The sequence below is a fragment of the Chamaea fasciata genome, unplaced genomic scaffold (genome assembly GCF_029207755.1).
Source record: "Chamaea fasciata isolate MVZ Bird 193981 ecotype frontalis unplaced genomic scaffold, bChaFas1.0.hap1 SCAF_1, whole genome shotgun sequence".
NCBI classification, from domain to species: domain Eukaryota; kingdom Metazoa; phylum Chordata; class Aves; order Passeriformes; family Sylviidae; genus Chamaea; species Chamaea fasciata.
This window is the reverse complement of record NW_027094086.1, coordinates 123,149,702-123,166,433: the sequence shown is the minus strand read 5'-3', so window position 1 is coordinate 123,166,433 and position 16,732 is coordinate 123,149,702. Positions and strand designations below refer to the sequence as shown.

The 16,732-nt window shown below is 38.3% G+C and overlaps 1 protein-coding gene across 10 annotated transcripts in view; it reads left to right on the top strand.

The window, feature by feature from the left end:
* HDAC9 (histone deacetylase 9) overlaps positions 1–16,732 on the top strand; it is a 457,129-nt gene that overhangs the window by 267,166 nt on the left and 173,231 nt on the right. For 8 of the 10 annotated variants that reach the window (XM_066196204.1, XM_066196228.1, XM_066196196.1 and 5 more), the window contains one exon: positions 999–1,268. In XM_066196204.1, coding sequence (XP_066052301.1) covers positions 999–1,268 — 270 coding nt within the window. Of the gene's footprint in view, positions 1–998; positions 3,563–16,732 lie in introns of those variants that run through there. The other 2 variants (XM_066196252.1, XM_066196244.1) reach the window with 1 other exon arrangement.

The following is a 16,732-nucleotide window of genomic DNA, read 5'->3' as shown; positions in this document are numbered from 1 at the left end:
TTGTGTACTCAGTAACTGAGTATATAACAGTAGCTAAAACGAAGGGAAGAGGGAAGTATGTAAGAGTAAAGGTAAAAGGTGCTTTTTTCCCTCTCAGGGTATTTGACTTAGATGATACAAAACAGCATTTACTTGAAATCGAGTAGACCAGTTGAATAAATTATAGTTACTCACTCGACCTTTCAGCTTCTTTCTCATGTGTCTGATTTGTGCCTCTTTCAACAAAGTGGGGATTTTTTTCAGTTTAGGTTTTTGGACTACATGTGGAGTATTTTGGAACGCATTGGCTTCATCTTAAGCAGCAAAACACAAACTGCACATGATTGCGATGCTCAGGCATCCGGAGAGTTTTACAATGGCAGTTACTGGGCTAGAGCTGGTGTTGCCTTTGGAGTTCTGTTATATCATCATTGCTGGAATTGAGATACCTGTGCAATGTACCACAAATGCTATAGTCCTTCCAGTCATGGACAGACAGGCTTGTATTCATGTGTCACAGGACAGGGTATTGACACCAGCTCTTTGTCACTTCTCCTTTGTTGGCTTTCAGTGCCTTCATACTTTATTTGATAGAAAGGTTTGTGTGAAAATTCTCTAATTTGCTTATAACGAAATATTAACCAGATTAGTAGTTCCCTTATCTTAGTGTTCCTTTATTATTTTGTGTTGTGGGTAATTAATTGTAAAATTATATTTCTGCATTTGTGTTTGAAGAAGAAGAAGGAAGACGACTTTCTCTAGTTTTCCAGCTGTAACAGTCTAACAGATGGGTCATGTTTTTCATTATCTATAAACATGGTATTTTCTGCTGCAGGACAAAAAAGTGGCCTTTTGCTTAGGGGCTTTTGTCCTTTTTTCCAGATACATCAGCATTTTGACAGTGTATGGCCACATGGGTTTGCTGTGGACACTTTAATTTCATCCCTGCAGATCTAGTACTTCTTGGTGTTTGGCATCAGTGAAAGGAGTCAGTATTTGTTTCCCTCTTCTCTTTACAGATGCTCTCTAAGTCCATTGAGCAGCTCAAGCAGCCTGGCAATCACCTGGAGGAAGCTGAAGAAGAACTTCATGGAGATCACTCAATGCAGGAAGAGCGAGCTCCCACCAGCGGTGCCAGCGTTAGGGCTGAGAGCAGCAGTGCTGGTGTGGATGACAGAATAGGACAGCAGGTGGGGGCTGTGAAAGTCAAAGAGGAGCCACTGGACAGTGATGAGGATGTTCAAACCCAGCAAATGGAATCTGGGGAGCAAGCTGCTTTTATGCAACAGGTAATAGGCAAAGATTTAGCTCCAGGATTTGTAATTAAGGTTATTATCTGAACATCACATGTGTTTCCTAGGCTTTGATAAGCAACTGTGTTTTGATTCACTGAGCTAGCAAATCCTGATTTACTGTTCAAAGAATTTAACAAATGCAGAAGTGTTGTATGTACACTTGAAAACATAGTGAAGCTCATCCTTATGGCCACTAATTGAGAAAATATCTGTTGCAATCAATTATTCTACATAAATCTTTGAGTAATAGCTGATAGATAATTGTATTAGCCCAGAATTAACTTACATCGCTTAGTCCTAGTGAAAGAGAACTCATATCACCTAGCCTGTTGAGATCAGCAGTTGATGGAATTAGTTTCCAGACCTGATTGATGAAACATTCTTCTGATTTTGAATCCTCTGACTTCTGCTTTCAGCTGTCTGTATATATTGTATCATACTGTAGTCTTGAACACTGTTAATGTTAGGGTATTCTTTTCCCCAGTAGACAGGTACTGACTGCTATCTTGGTGGTCTCAGGCTGGTGTATAAAGTTTAATTTAGAGAAAAGTACAAGGTGGATATAAAGAGGCAAGGCAAGGCAAGGCACTGTTTTAAAATTGCATTGTTTTCTTTTTTGCACTGCTTGGTTAATTTTTCATTCTGTCTTTTTTGGCAATAATGTCCACAGAGACATCCTTAAATGCAGCAGATGCAAGTACCGGTGAGAAGCAAAATGCGGCATTAGGTTCCAGTCAGTTATTTGCACGAAAAGCACAGAACTATTTTCGTTATCATCTGATATCCAATCACTTGTTTGGTGGGGTTTTTTTTAATGAAGACTAATTGTACAATATCTCATAACCTTTACCATGGAGTCTCATGGACAAATCCTAAAACAACAACTGTGCATGAAATGCCACCTTGACAGAAGGCAGGTTCAGCTTGTCTGGGAGCTTTAGGGGAAGTTGAAAGGCACAGTCGTGTGTGCAGCCCGCGAGCTGCATCCCGGTCCATCCCTCACAGCCGGCAGAGCAAGGCTGGGTGCAGTGCAAGGCCCTGTTTATTTAAGTCGATACTTTGTCAGGTCCCTGCTGTTCTCCTGCAGAAAAGTGATTTTGGGAGGGGGGGCAGGAAATGCCTTATGGAAACAGGAAGCCCAAGTGATTCATGTGCTGAGGAATGCAGGGCAGGGGGGACGGGGCAGCGCTCCCTCTGTTTTTAAAGGCACTCTATGAATTGATTTATTGTCAAAGAAAATAACAAAGCGAGTAGGGAAATTGTTAAGGAAGCTTTCCAGTGAAACATTTCCTTCATATTCCCTTTTGATATGTTTACCTTGTTTTATAGGTTTACTTTTGTTAAGCTAGTTAAAGATTCATTGTATTAAGATCCCCTTTAATATGGATAATCCCAAACTGACCTGGACTCCTTGTCAGGTTTTTTTTCTATTAAAAATATTTATATTTCTAAAGCTGAGGTATTTTAAGGTGCAGTATCTGGTTTCAAAAGAGATAGTTGTTTTGCCAAATGTAGAAATTGTTCTCAAATATGTTATTAGCATGTGTTGTTTACATTATGTGCTAATACTATTCAATCTCTTTTAAAATGTTGCTACTTCTAAAGATACATTATCCTTTTTCCTAGAAGGTCTCCAAACAAAGGACTAAATAGTTGCTGTTAACATAAAAAGCCTCAATAGATAGAAAAAGATTTAATTGAGAAAAAAGCAGGTGATTTTTATGTGTTCTTCATATTTGAACAGAAATCTTTCTCCATCCTGGATGAAAAAAATTACATTTACATTCAAAAAAGTGAAGGCTATAAAAATAAAATTACGTGTGATTCCCTGCATATTTTAAATTTTCTTTGAAATCTGACTTCAGCTTCATCAAAAAGGGATAGTGCATCTTTTAAAATACATTTGGGAGAAATTTGCGATTGAGAAGAGTTTTGTACAATATCACTTCAAAGACATGTATTCACAGAAGACAAAAGATATTTTTATAACGTCATGCAGGTGAGAAACCCCAATACATTAGTGTACTTTAATTTCAGAATCTTTCAAATTTGGATAAAATTAAAATAAGAGAAACTACCTGGAACCAGTGAAAAGGAAAACTGGGTTTAAACAACCACATTTCTAATTGATTGTCTCTTACATTTTAAATCTACTGTATTTATTATAATTTACACCGTTAGAGGTGATCTCATTTTGTGTTGTAAATATATTCTGTTTGTATGTTCCCTTTTTTTTGCCTTCTGATATAAGTCTCTTCCTTTCTCAAATAAAGTTTTTTTTTAAAAGATCCCCTTCCAGAGATTTGACTTTGTGTAAATTTGGTAACCTAGTGGTGTTTTTGCTTTGTATAATCAGATATGTTTGCTACACGTTGTTGAAACAATTTAAACTTTCAGGAGCAAGGTTTTTTATTACAGTATTCTTACAATAATTACACAAAGTCTTTCTTTTTGGTCTTCTGTTTTATCCTACATCAGCCATTATAAGTTTTAGTGAATGTGGAATAGTATTGATGCATGCTCATTTTCCCATCATGGCATCTGTCTTGAATGTATGATCATACCATATAGGAAAGGTAAAAGTGAATCCCAGTTCCTCAGCTTCTTAGTATCCAAAATTCAGATGAACTCTAATAATTTACATGACATTTCTAAAACCTGCCTAGACCCCTTATCTGAAAATGTGCTTGTACTGATCACTTTGGTATTCATCAAGACCTTTGCAAAACTAAAGTCCACCTGTAAATATGCTGAGAGAGAGGGAATCCATGAACTTGGCAGACTTTAAAGCAATTGCATGAGACAGTGAGGTCCCAATCTAGAGGAATTCCATGTAGATGTTAAATAACTCTGTGACATTTCCTGAACTTTGCTAAGGATCTGCAGAGAGAGAGCTTGTACTGCATAACAATCCCTCTTGCTACAGTACATGAATTATTACTACCAGAAGAGTTCGGAAAACTATTGCACTGTAGTTCTTGTAACTGTTCATTTCATTTCCAAATGCTCTGTGCAGCTTTGATTCTGGTATAACTAACTAAAGTAAAATCTGTGTTTCAACAACATAAGTATGTAATAATAAATAGTTCTGTAAATCAAATTCAGTTATTTTCACTGCTATAGCAGCAGTGTGATGTTTCATCAGTAATACAACCCCTCAAAATAGATAAAAGGCCAAGTTTTAGCTGAGGAAATCTTAAAACAAGCATTAACAGTATAACATTGTATTGCTTGCCTTATTGTTTATAGTATATTTAGAATCTCATGTCTTTAAGTAAATCATGCTTTCATAACAGGGATTTTATTTAGTGCCCTTTTGTTTGAATACCTGTATTATAATTAGAAGAGCAGCCATAAATGTTTTCAATTTACAAGATTCCTGTGTTGGAGACTGCACCTAGACTTATTTCTAAATTATTTACCAGGCATCAAAGCACCCATAATGAAGAAAATAATCATAATAAAATACAATCACATGCCTTATTTTCTTCCCAGAATGATGTGCATCTCTTTTTTCTTTTTAACAATATATGTTTATTCTGTCCCGTTGTCCAAAAAATAAAGCCAGTATAGCTGATAGCTGACAATTTAGAAGTAACTGCTAATAAATGAAGGAAAATCCATCATAATATTTACATACTCAGACACACATTACTGGAATGTAGATACTGTAACATCGGCCTTTTTTTCATCTTCTGGCATCAACGGAATAGGATTAAAAGCTGAATGCCTCATGGAGCACTTCAGACCCTACCACCACTCATTTGTTCACTATCTTCATTCCATCTTCATTATCATCAAGATCACTAAGACTTACTCCATGTTACTTAAGCCAACTATACCCTGTTTTTATCTTCACTGGAATTCTGAGGTAAAAACCTATAAACACTAGTCCCAACTAGCAATCTAAAAATGTTTACTTATTTCTCCCCCTTATGAACACTTCACAATTTGCAGCCAAAATTAGCTAAGCCAAGTTAATTTCCTTATTGTATTCTGTCCTGCTAGCAGCATGTCCTACTTATCCACTTAAGAAATGTTTGTTTGATTTTCATTTATTTGTTTAGTTTCTGATTTCCTTATGCAGTTCCCATCATCTGGGTGGTAATGGAGCTTCTGAACCTCATTTCTCGGTGGAAGAATATAGTTTAGAACACCATCTGCTGAATTTCTGGTTAGGCAAACAGAAGAAGAGCGTGGATGAAATTATCTTCTCTGGGCTAGAGCAATAATATAAGTTATTTTTGTGGAATTTTACTGCTATATTTGATAGGCTTTGTGCTTTGCATTTGTTTGGTTGGGGGTTTTTTGTTTGTTTTGGGGTTTTTTTTGTGTTTTGGGGGGTTTTTTGGTTGTTTTGTTTTGTTTTGTTTTGTTTTGGTGGGGTTTTTTGGGGTGGTTTTTTTTTTTTGGTTTTGTTGTTTTTTTTGTTTGATTTTTTTGTTTGTTTTTGTTTTTGTTTTGTTTTTTGTTTTTTGTTTTGTTTTGTTTTTTTCCCCTAATTCAGCCTAACTTGAATTAAAATTTAAAGGTTAAAAAAATAGGATTAATGGAAACTGCATAGCCAGTGGAAAATCTGGGTTCCTCAGCCATGCTCCCCCTGATGCACACTGGACTGGGAAGGTGCATCCTTTAGGCATGTCCCAGTTTCTTGTTCCCATTTGCTGAGCGTGAGTGTCACACCCCTGCTTGTTTTGATTGTTGCCCCATAACTCATGTAGCCTGTACAGGACAACTTCCCTGGCAACCTGTGGGCACGCACATCTGCTTCAGCCACCCAAGGATTACTTAGGCAGCAGCTGAGAGTTGAAAGGAGTCCCCTTAGTAACTTGAAATCATTCAGCAATGTGATTTGCTGTGATAATGGGGGCCTTAGTCACTAGAGTTGTTTTGGCAGACCAGGTACTTACTTGTAAGTGATCCAGTGCCTTAATTAACTGAATAAGGTGTTTTGAATGTGGTTGTGGAGTCTTTGTTGCATTTGTTTTACTTTATTTTCCGTAGCTGTCTTGAAATAACGGTGTTGACTGTTAACGGTACAGAGCCCTGAAATATGAGTGACATGGTTTGGAGGATATGGTGTTAAAAGTATCCCTCTGTACACTTGATCCTTCCAGGATGGTTACAGCATTTTTGGCCTTGAGAAGTGCTGTGAAGGGCAGAATAAATAGAAATGTAAGTTTTGAACAATGTCAGTTTTATAAATAAACCTGCCCTCCCCACTCCTCCCTCCTAAATTAGATTGCCACTGCAGTCTTAGCTCAATTCATCTCTTTTTTTGTAGACTGCCTTAGCTGTTTCCTTTAACTTTGCAGCCAGTAAGAGACACTAACCTTGCACCTTCCTGCCCTTCCTCAAGTCTGTGAGTGCACAGACCCACTATAACTCCTACACAACACAAGCTGGCTCTGATTTCTGGAATCAAACCCAGTGTAGATGGAGCGAGGAGGTGGAGTGCTGTGTAGCTGGATTTTTTTTTGTGAAAATTTTTCATTTATCTACATGCAGGGAAGCCTCTGAATATTTAGCCTGTTTGTTCTCAGCCTTATTCCTAAGAACCTGTTCATTTCTATCAAGTTTCTAATGTGGTCTTTAAAAACTGTGTTACAGGAAGAATAATTCTTTTTTGTATGCTAATTCTATGTGAAAGTGTATGATAATGTGAATGATTCCAAGTAATTATTCTTTCCCAAGTAACTATACTTTCACATCCCCAGTTGGATGGGAAAATTATCCTTTTTTTTTTCTTAAGAAAGCCTCAAATCTATTAATCGTAATAATTGCCAATATTTATTGTTTATTATTCATTCTTTTTGTCTTCTATTTTAAACTTCCAGTTACAGAAGGCAATAACACTTATTTTATCTTAAAACTTGTTAACTGAATTGTCTGCCTTACCATGTAGCATTACAATGTAACAAAATTACCTAATTTTTGTCGATACCTTCATGGACTAATGTTGACACTGCTTTATTTTTAGATCCAAGAGATTTTATGCTTCTTTCCCTCTTTCAAATACTTAGGATATAGCGCCTTGATACTCTTTTCATTGCTCCCATTTTTCAGAGAAAGCAGAATGTCAGGAGACAACTGGGGTAACACTAGGCAAAATTCCTTAATCGGGGCTACATAACTAGCATGAATTGAAAGCCTCCAAGTCTATATCCCAGTAATTATCACTGCGCATTATGACAGATGATACTACTTATATAACTTTGGGCAATTTATCATTTCCTGTATCCTACAGCATAGAGTTTCATTAATATTGTCATTGAAGAGGATTATGTGTTCTTGGAAAGTTGCTTCTTTAAATGCTTCATTTTGGGAAGAATTCTGTTTGACCTCTGAACGTCTTTCTCACAGTTAGACATTAGTATGTGCACATGCACAAGTTTTCATTTTTCTGCTTCCTTTAAAATGTGAGAGTGAGTTAATGCACTGCTCAGTATATTGTTGGCTAAATCTTCATAAAGCTACATTGTTTAATGCCCTGGAGGTGCAGCTCAGCCCAAATGCCTTGGAGACATAGGTGCTCTAATGCAGAAAGCAGTGCATAATCTGTCTCCTCTCATGTTCTGGCCTGTGACCCTTGGAGCCCCAGGAGAACAAGGAGGTGTTTCTGTTCATAGTGCCTGTATTTCCTCAGCAAAGGGGCTTGTGAAAATTACAGCTGTGAGATTGCAGCAATGCAGCAACAGCAAGGGCTTAAGAAGGCTTTGCTCAGGTTCTCTGTAAAGCAGCTAGTACAGCATGGAGGATTCAGTCTCATTCAGGCTCCTTCCTTAGTCTTTTCCTTTTGCACCCATCAATAAGAGCAATGGGATAGTTTTTAGGTGGCAGCCTGCAGATTTTTAAAGCAGATCTCTGTTACTGAACAGACCCAGAAGGAGCACAGGGCAGAAACACTGTTGGGAAATGCTCTCCTGCTGTGTACAGAGGGACAGCTACTGTGACCAGCTTCTTCTCAGGCTTGTTCTCCGAGATCTTGCTTTGCTGAAAATAGAAGCTGAAAAGTTACTACACATCAGAGACCATAATTCCATCACTCAGCTACTTGACTGCACACAGGGACAGGTGGTGACTGGTTTCCCTCATTTCTCAGCCATTTTGCCACCTTGTCTTAGGGTATCGAAGGCACCTAAACCCAACTACACATCTCTTGGCATCTTCCTCAATTTCTAGAACTTCTTGGATTTCACTATTTACCTAAATTTGTAGAGGTCTTTTGTCATAGTTTTCCATACGTTTCTGCATATATTTCAGTTTTCTGAAGCTACTGACTCTACAGAGAGTTTCAAATGTTCTACCATTTCTGACAGAAATGAAAATGGGAATGCTGAATACAGGTGCCATCAGCCCAGGTTCAGTCCAGGGACACCTGAAATCCATAGCTCTGATTTGGGCCTTTCTGCAGGTAATTAGGTCTCACTAAGGACGCTGATTATTCAGCTAAAATATGCACAGCATTACTCTTTGTGCTGTGTGAGCAATTTTTTTCATAACAATCTCCATCCCTTCTCAAGCAGGCTCTGAGAACAGAAACACAGGCAGCTCAGGACCAGCAAGAAAAAAGGAACAGGAGCAAGATTTGTTCCTGCAGTGAGAGGCTGAGAATTAGCATGGGGCCTCTTACTTACCTGTGTTGATGGATAATGCACTAACCAGGGAGGCTGCTCCTTTTCCCAAGTCCATTGACTGCTTTCAAGTTAGATACCATTATAAGTCACTGTTATAGTAGCTTTTACCCTCCTGTAAAAGAGGTAATCCTTTCTTTCACCTCTGTGGCCCTTTCCCTCCATCTTTTAATGAAAGAAAATTACTCAAAGCCCATTAAGTCATTTAAATTTTCAAGTTCTTCTTTTAGTGGCCTACAAAATGCTTTCAGGCTGTGAAATCCGTTGGCCTGGAACGCACTGGGTCAGAGAGGAGGCAGTGGGCTCAGCCCAGTGGGGTGTCACACCCACAGGAGTACAGCATCTGTGAAGCTGTTACTGTAAAGGTGAGATGCAGGTGGTCACAACTGAGAAACAGTTCCACAACACAACAGTTCCACAACAGTTTCCTTCATAATTTTGGTCATCAGTACCCAATCCTAGAGGCCACAAGTAAATGGATCATTGACGTTTGAAACGATACTGTGAAACTTGGCCGATCAGTGATAAAAGTGAGTGTTTGGTTCTCTGTCTTACTGACGTGGCCAACTGTACAGTTAGTGCCATCCCAAAAGGCTGAATTTGAACTTAGAGACAGGTACTTAGACTGGGTTTGATACATTAGATAAGAAAAAGTTTTGAAACCCTTTACCAGGATCAGGATCTTTACCAAGTTCTTTACTAAGCTGTCTTACCAGGGTCAGCTCTACTGTGTCTACTGCATGATTACTTCAGCTAGTACTTAAGGAAATCACAAGACAGGGCAGTCAATGTTGGATGCATAGCAACTTCCTGTTCGTGAAGTTCAGACATTTCCTATTTTTTTCTTTCTTCTGCTTTAATACATATGCTCAGTATTGAAGAGACATTTCTGGTGAGGGGTTTATAACTGGAGGAGGATTTGGAAAGTAGGGACACAATTCCACTGAGATCAGTTGCATTAAACCTGCAGAATCCTGTAAATGAAACAGAAATTGATGTCAGGAAGGTCTTTCTCTCTCTCTCTCCCTCCCTCCCTCCCTCTCCCCCCCTCTCCCCTCCCCCCGTATATATGTATTTTTTCTCTTCTGTGTTAAAAAGTTCATCCATTGAACTAAGAATTTGGGCCTCACAAAACAAGGAGATTTTAAGCCACGCAGCTGACTGCACAGCAGAGATACTCTGTGCAAAAGGAGAAGCTGGAAAATAGTCTCACAACTTGACTCCTATTAGAAACCAGACTTACTCCTCAGGCATTGCCTTCTCCAAAGATCTCTGTTACAGTGCTGTGGCATCAGCAGTGAACAACTGGTGCTATGTTCTCTCCCTGTGTTGTGTAGCTTCTGAGAAGTGCTGTGCTGGAGGAGGTACTCAAGGCTTACAGCAGTTCTTTGGAACAAGGAATAAGAACTAGAACAGGAAAAATGAAACTGTACAAGCCCTTTGATTTGAGTAGTTCACCAAGGGCATCTCCAAGGGCAAAACTGAGTTTCTTTGATGTTGGCAGAAGCCGCTGGACTGGATTCCTTGTGCTGTCATAGGTCTAAGTACAGGATAGCATTATAAGAGCAAAGAAATGCTGCCAAGTTCTCTCTATAGGCCTTGCGTCCTCTATGCCACTTGAAGCAGCTGTGGTGGTTCACAGGGGTGGAGGCTCCTTACAGCATAAAGCTTGTGTCCCTAAAAAGGGTAATGCTGCAAAAGCACCAAAAGGTAAAGGCAGAGCTGCAAAATCAGAAGAAAAATCATATTCAAATCTACCACAGTGTTTTTCCCCTTCAGTGATTAACTCCTACCCAGAAGCTTTTCCAGCCTCTTTCTCCCTCCTGTGCCTATCCATGTAGGTGTCTCATGGTGTACCAGCCCAGAACTCTGGCAGTTTTCCCAGATTTGTCTCATTTCTGGCAATCAGAAGATGTAAGAGATCCTCTTGGGAGGGGCTGTTAGCCTTTAGCTACCACTGCTTCACACATGTGCTCGGCCAAGCCCTGGTGGGGTTGGCTCCTGGCAGGGAAGGTGCAGTGGCAGGAGGCCAAAGGCCAGTTGTGGAGCAAGGAGGGCAGATGCAGGGGTGTCTTCCTCTCTTGGGTGATGCTGTGGGATGGCATGGTGAGGAATGCTGATGGGAGATAGAGGAGGTAAAGCAGCAGCAGTGGAACATGTTACAGACATCTGGTCCTTGGGCTTGAGAGCCCTTCTTGGCTCAGAGAGCAACTCTGTCCTCTCCTGGGAATGATGACATTACTTCAGCCAGAGGCTCCAGATTTCTACCTGCTACAAAGTAGTTTTTCCATTGTCCTTGTTCTCAGAAGACAGCATGGTTCGAGGGATTAACTTCTTTGCCTTCTAACTGGCTGGTTTAACCCACTGTATAGAAAGTTCAGGCTAAATAATTTGAGTTGAAGTGCACCTATCCTTTCAGGGGGAAATAGAAAAGTTCAGACAGTTAAAGAAAGGTTTAAAAAAAGAGCCCTCTCAGCTACTACCAAAAAGAGTTGTTAGTCTTTGCTGTTCTGTCATTGTAGTCTCCTTTAACTAGATTCACTGCTAAACGCAAATTTTCCTGATCAAAGAATGGAGATTAGTTACTCAAGAAAGCATTCAAAGGAATAGAAGAAAAAAGTCTTGATTTCTTATTCTACGTACTGACTACATCTTGAATCATACTTTAATAACTTGAGAAATACCATAACTGCTAAAGATTGAACCAAGAGTATCAATGTTTTACCGTCTTTTACACTACTTTTCAAAAATAAATTGACACTTACTTTTCCAGCTGTATGCTCTTCTTTTGATTTAATTGAACAGAATCAATTAATAAACTTAACACCATAGCTCAGGGATGGATCTGAAATCAGAAAAACTGAAGTTGCCATTGTTTCATCTCCGAGTTTTCTGGGTCAAGGAGACAGATAAAAGGAAGATGGAATATCTTAAATGCTAATGAAATTATCCAATATATATTTCATCAGAAAAGGGCAAGTTCCATTTTTTATTTACCTTCAATGGACATCTTTTCAGTTGCTGCAATGGTTTTTTCTGAATTCTTAATATCTTCATATTAAGAGTATTTTGCAGTCTTCAGAGTTTCTCATTTATAGGAAGTGTTCTGTATGTCATCTCATAAGAATCCCAAGGATTGGGCATTTAAATGTGTCCTCATTAATTGAGAGCTTCTTCCAAACCGATTTGCCGCCTTTTCACTATTGTACAAAATCTTTACACAACAGAAATACCAGAGATTTGATTTGGCATCATCAATCACTGAAAGATGAGTTGGAAATAGATGAGCAAATGTTCCAGTTGATCTTAATAGTGTAGTGACAAGTAAATTCAAGAATGACAGATCATCCCACTGACTAGCAATTCTTCTGATTATATTATAGCATGGATAAACATGTTGGTTTTCCTAACAACTGACCATGAAAACAGAGAAATTTGAGTTGATACTCAAATTGTGTGTCAATTGTGGAAAATTGTGTATCAAGCTGTGGAAAATAGAACTGAAACAAAAAATACTTTTTAATACGTGCTTTGAATATGTACAGCTTGCCCAACTCTTGTAAAAGACTGACAGGAGTATTCTAGGATCTCAGTGTGGAAGATAACCAAAATGTTTCTCTTTACTTTACTGGGAGGATTTTTTTCCCCCCTGATTTGGAGCATCAGCACTACCCTCCACTGTAAATCCAGTAACATATCTGGAATGTTCACATGCTCAGGGCATTTTTAGGCTGCACCTTTAGTAATAAATAAATATGGAATGAACTTCTTTGGCACTTTAGACGGGTGACCAAACCTGGGGAGCCTGTTGAATATTCTACTATATTCCCTTTATTTTTGTGGGCATCATGCATTTTTAGAATGGTTATACATTTCCCTGAACCAATGTAATATAAAAGATTTACTGTTACAGTTTGTGTGTGGCCAGGCAATGGCATATGGAAAACATGTTTCCTGCTATTTAATTTAATTACTCTAATCACGTGCCAGCCCCGGGCATGTCATTCTGGACCTCTGAGGCTCTTTGTCTGTCAAAGAGATGGACAATATCTTGGCTTTGTTTAGTTGCTCTGCAGGCTGCAGATAAAACCACTGAAATACTGACTGTTTGTTTAACCAAAACTTTGCATTTTAACCATTTGGCTTTGATTTTTTGTTTTACAAGAAAAGATGACATTTTGGCCTTGGTGAGCTGAAAAGGAAATATTGGGGATATGAAGAAGAACTGTCACTTTCAGGGCTTAATAGATGAAAAAGAATACTCTAGCCTTCTGGTCAGAAATCAGCTTTGTTAGCAGAAACTTAAGACACACATCACTGTTATTTTAGAATTGCCTATTAGCAAGGGCAGCTGGAAGAGTCCTGTTTATAACTGCTCCTTTCTAATATGGTTAGCCTTTCATTCAACAGTTTCAGTAGATTTTTGTTTCTTTCATCTCAGTAGATGAAACTGTTACGGGTAAAACTAATTAAGATTCCATAAGCAAACACTTAAACCAGTACTGTGGCAGCCAGGTATAAGTCAGCTTTTATGTTAACACTACAGTGTTATTTTTATGTAAGAAATATCTGCAAATGACACCTTTAAGTCTTCCAACAAAAATAGAAGAGCAGATAGAGTACTCCATTCATATTATAAAACCCAAATCTACAGAGAAATTAATCACACACTTAGCCTTAAGTACATGCTTAACACCACCACTTCCTTCACTTGTAAGCACATACGCTACCTTTTCCTGCAACTAGAAGTGATGCTAAAAGTATTTCAGACTGTATGAGGATACTATTTCTAAAAGTCATGTTGTCAGAAGAGGAAAGAATAAGAACCATCTTTTAAACAAATTCCGTCTTATAAGGTGTTACTAGATGTAGAAAGACTTGCCAACTCATATTTTTGGAAACTACTGAATAAACTTCAGTTAGTATGTCTCAGCAATAAATTAATGTACTTCTTTATATGGTAGTGTGCCAGCATTCTGCTACAGTAGGTTTTGAACTGTATGATGTAGAAGAGGATGGGTCTGTGCTATATGGCCTATGCTCTGAAGAAGTCTGCATCATCAGAGGGAAACACTGATGAGGTGAGATGGGATGCAGAAAAGGAAAATGTCCATCTTAACAGTTTACTTAGTTCTGATATTTCTGCAACTGGATTTACTTTTCTCTGTTTTCTAGCTGAATCAATGAGATATAATAGGTAACACTTATTTCCTCTAAGGTGCACAGTATAACAATGCAATAATTAAAAATGTTGCTTACTATGTGCTGAATTACAGCTCCTGTCCCCTTTAGCTTTGAGCTAACCACTAGATGACACTACTTCCCACTTACTTAACAGGTGTGGGCATATATTCCAGTCTCCTCATGTAACAGTTCACAGTTCTTGACCAAAGAACTTCAAAAAGAACATTATACAGGAATTTCCTTCACTACTATACATTTTGATGAATTTTGTGTAGGTACACATAGGTATTTAGGTGTCTGCATGAAGGTGTACACAAGCAGTGCATGTGTCTGCATTTACAGAAAAAACAATTCACTGTGTGAGTCTTTAGGGTGTTGTAACTTAGCAAGTGTTGATGACAGCTCTACATAAAAGAAATCAGAGGAAGTCCAAGAAAAACTTAATAGGCTGGAGTTTGTGGAGAATGTTCCCCTTATCCCCTATCTCCTCCCCTCCCCAAAAAAAAAAAGATACTGTATTGGCTTTAGTAGTGGGACTCTGGAAAGACTGGGCAGGGAGAAAAATATCCCACTGAGGAGTCAGGCAACAGTATGCTGCACTATTCAAGTCCAAAAATGACAAAGTCTGAGGAGGAGAGAGACAGAGAAGCGCTGTCATGCAAATCCATAAGGCACTGGCTGCTGCGGTTTTTGAATTAGGAAGAATGAACTTTCCAGAAGGGTGTGTGGAAAGAATCCCACATTTTTAAAGGCCTGGTTTCCAGAAATCCAGAAGCTCCAGACTACTTGAAAAACAGATCCTCCAAAGTTATATTTATGCTTCTAAATTGCATGCATGAGAGCATGAGGATATGTAAGTGGAGTAATAGCACCTTCAGATACATTTTTTCTTGTGCCTGTGTCAACAAGCATCTTGCTTTCGTAAGATTCAATGATTTATAACCCATTTTTTCTACATGTGCTATAATTTTCATACATGTGTTGTGTGATATTCTTAAAGATTATTTTAAAGGGCTGTACTAAAACTTGTCTTCAGAATCAGTTTGTCAGCTGTTAGCACAGCAATGCACTACCAGTTGATCATGACTACATAGTCAAATTAAAAGTAAGAATTACCTTTTTGTTTAATAATCTAAATTTGAAATATTATAAATCTTCTTTATTTTTCACCTACTTTAATCCTGATATCCGACAGCTGTAGCAATGTGGGTTGGATACATCTTTATCTCCTATCACATTAGCCATGTACTTCTGTACTCCTGTTGAAGGTTCCCTGGAAGCAGGGAAGGTGAGACCCTGTGCCTTTGAATGATGCTGTTCTCCATTTTCATTTCAAATTCTATCACAACTCATTTTTTAGCATTATTTTTTTCTGTTTTAATGCTAAGAACTGCCAGTAAAGTGTAATGATGTTTTAGTGTCATATGAAGTCTATTTAGTGTCTATCTAGTACTAGATCAGTGAGGAAGGTATTTTTGCTAATAAGCTAGTTATATTAAGTATATTTCATAAGAGACAGAAGTCAAATTGCTGATTTCTGGGGTTCTAAGAAGTTTCATGACTTTAACAGTGTCAGTTTTGCTGTCTCTATGCAATAGTTCAGTTAATGCAATGTTTCCTGTAGTTCTGTTGAATGTTTGAGAATTGAATTTACAAATAAAACCACTCCCACTCACAAGTAATATCTTCCAGCTTACAACAGTGCAAGTCCATGCTCCCTATAAAAGAGCAACAATATGCCATAAACAGCACCGTACTTGCAAAATTATGTTTTTAGGTAATTTGTCAACAAAAAAAAGAGATATGTTTATATGTTTGCAGCCAAAAACCTAACTAGATCCATGTAAGAACTGAGATTTTCTCCGCAATTGAAACATGCTCAGGTCCACAGAAACAACGATGGCTGGAATCAGGGCTACCTAAATTGCAACCATAAGCAAAGTAATCAAAATCAAAGCTATGGTTTTATCCTGTACATGTGCAATTTGGACAGGTTAATTTATTGGGGATTATGGATCTGAGGAGAAAATATAACTAATTTTAAACATAAAGTAAGAGAAAGACTGAGAAGTAAGATGTTAGCCAAAGGTTTTGCTTGTTTATTAAAATGCTGTCTTGCGTTTAATCTAAACAAGGGTAATTACTTTTTCAGACTTTGATTTCCTCTGCAAATCTGGTGCTTTTACATTTCATTTAGACAGGACATTTATGTGGATTGCTTCTTTTTCAACAATTTCCTACAGTTTTTAAATTTTTTTCAGTGGACATGTTTGAGCAAAGCCTGCTTAGGAAGGGAGAAAGTTCTCCACTATATTTTGGTTAAGCATGAGCTTCAGGAAGTTAGCTAGAGCATACAAAAGCAGGCAAGACAAGAAAGCAGCGTATCTTCAGACCAGAATCTGGAGCTTGCTGCAGTAAAAAACACCCTGTTGATGCATATGCTGCCTGAATAGGGAAAAATTCCCAGCTCAGTCTGATTATAAAAGCACACGGTGTGAACTTTTGCATTGCTTTTGAAGGGAGGGAATTTAAAATTTTTTTCAAGGCACCTTTGTTTTCCCCTTCTGACAAATGGGCTTTAAGTTACAGTGACTCAAGAAATGCAGTACTGTGGGGCTAGAGTCTTCCCCTTCTCAGGGC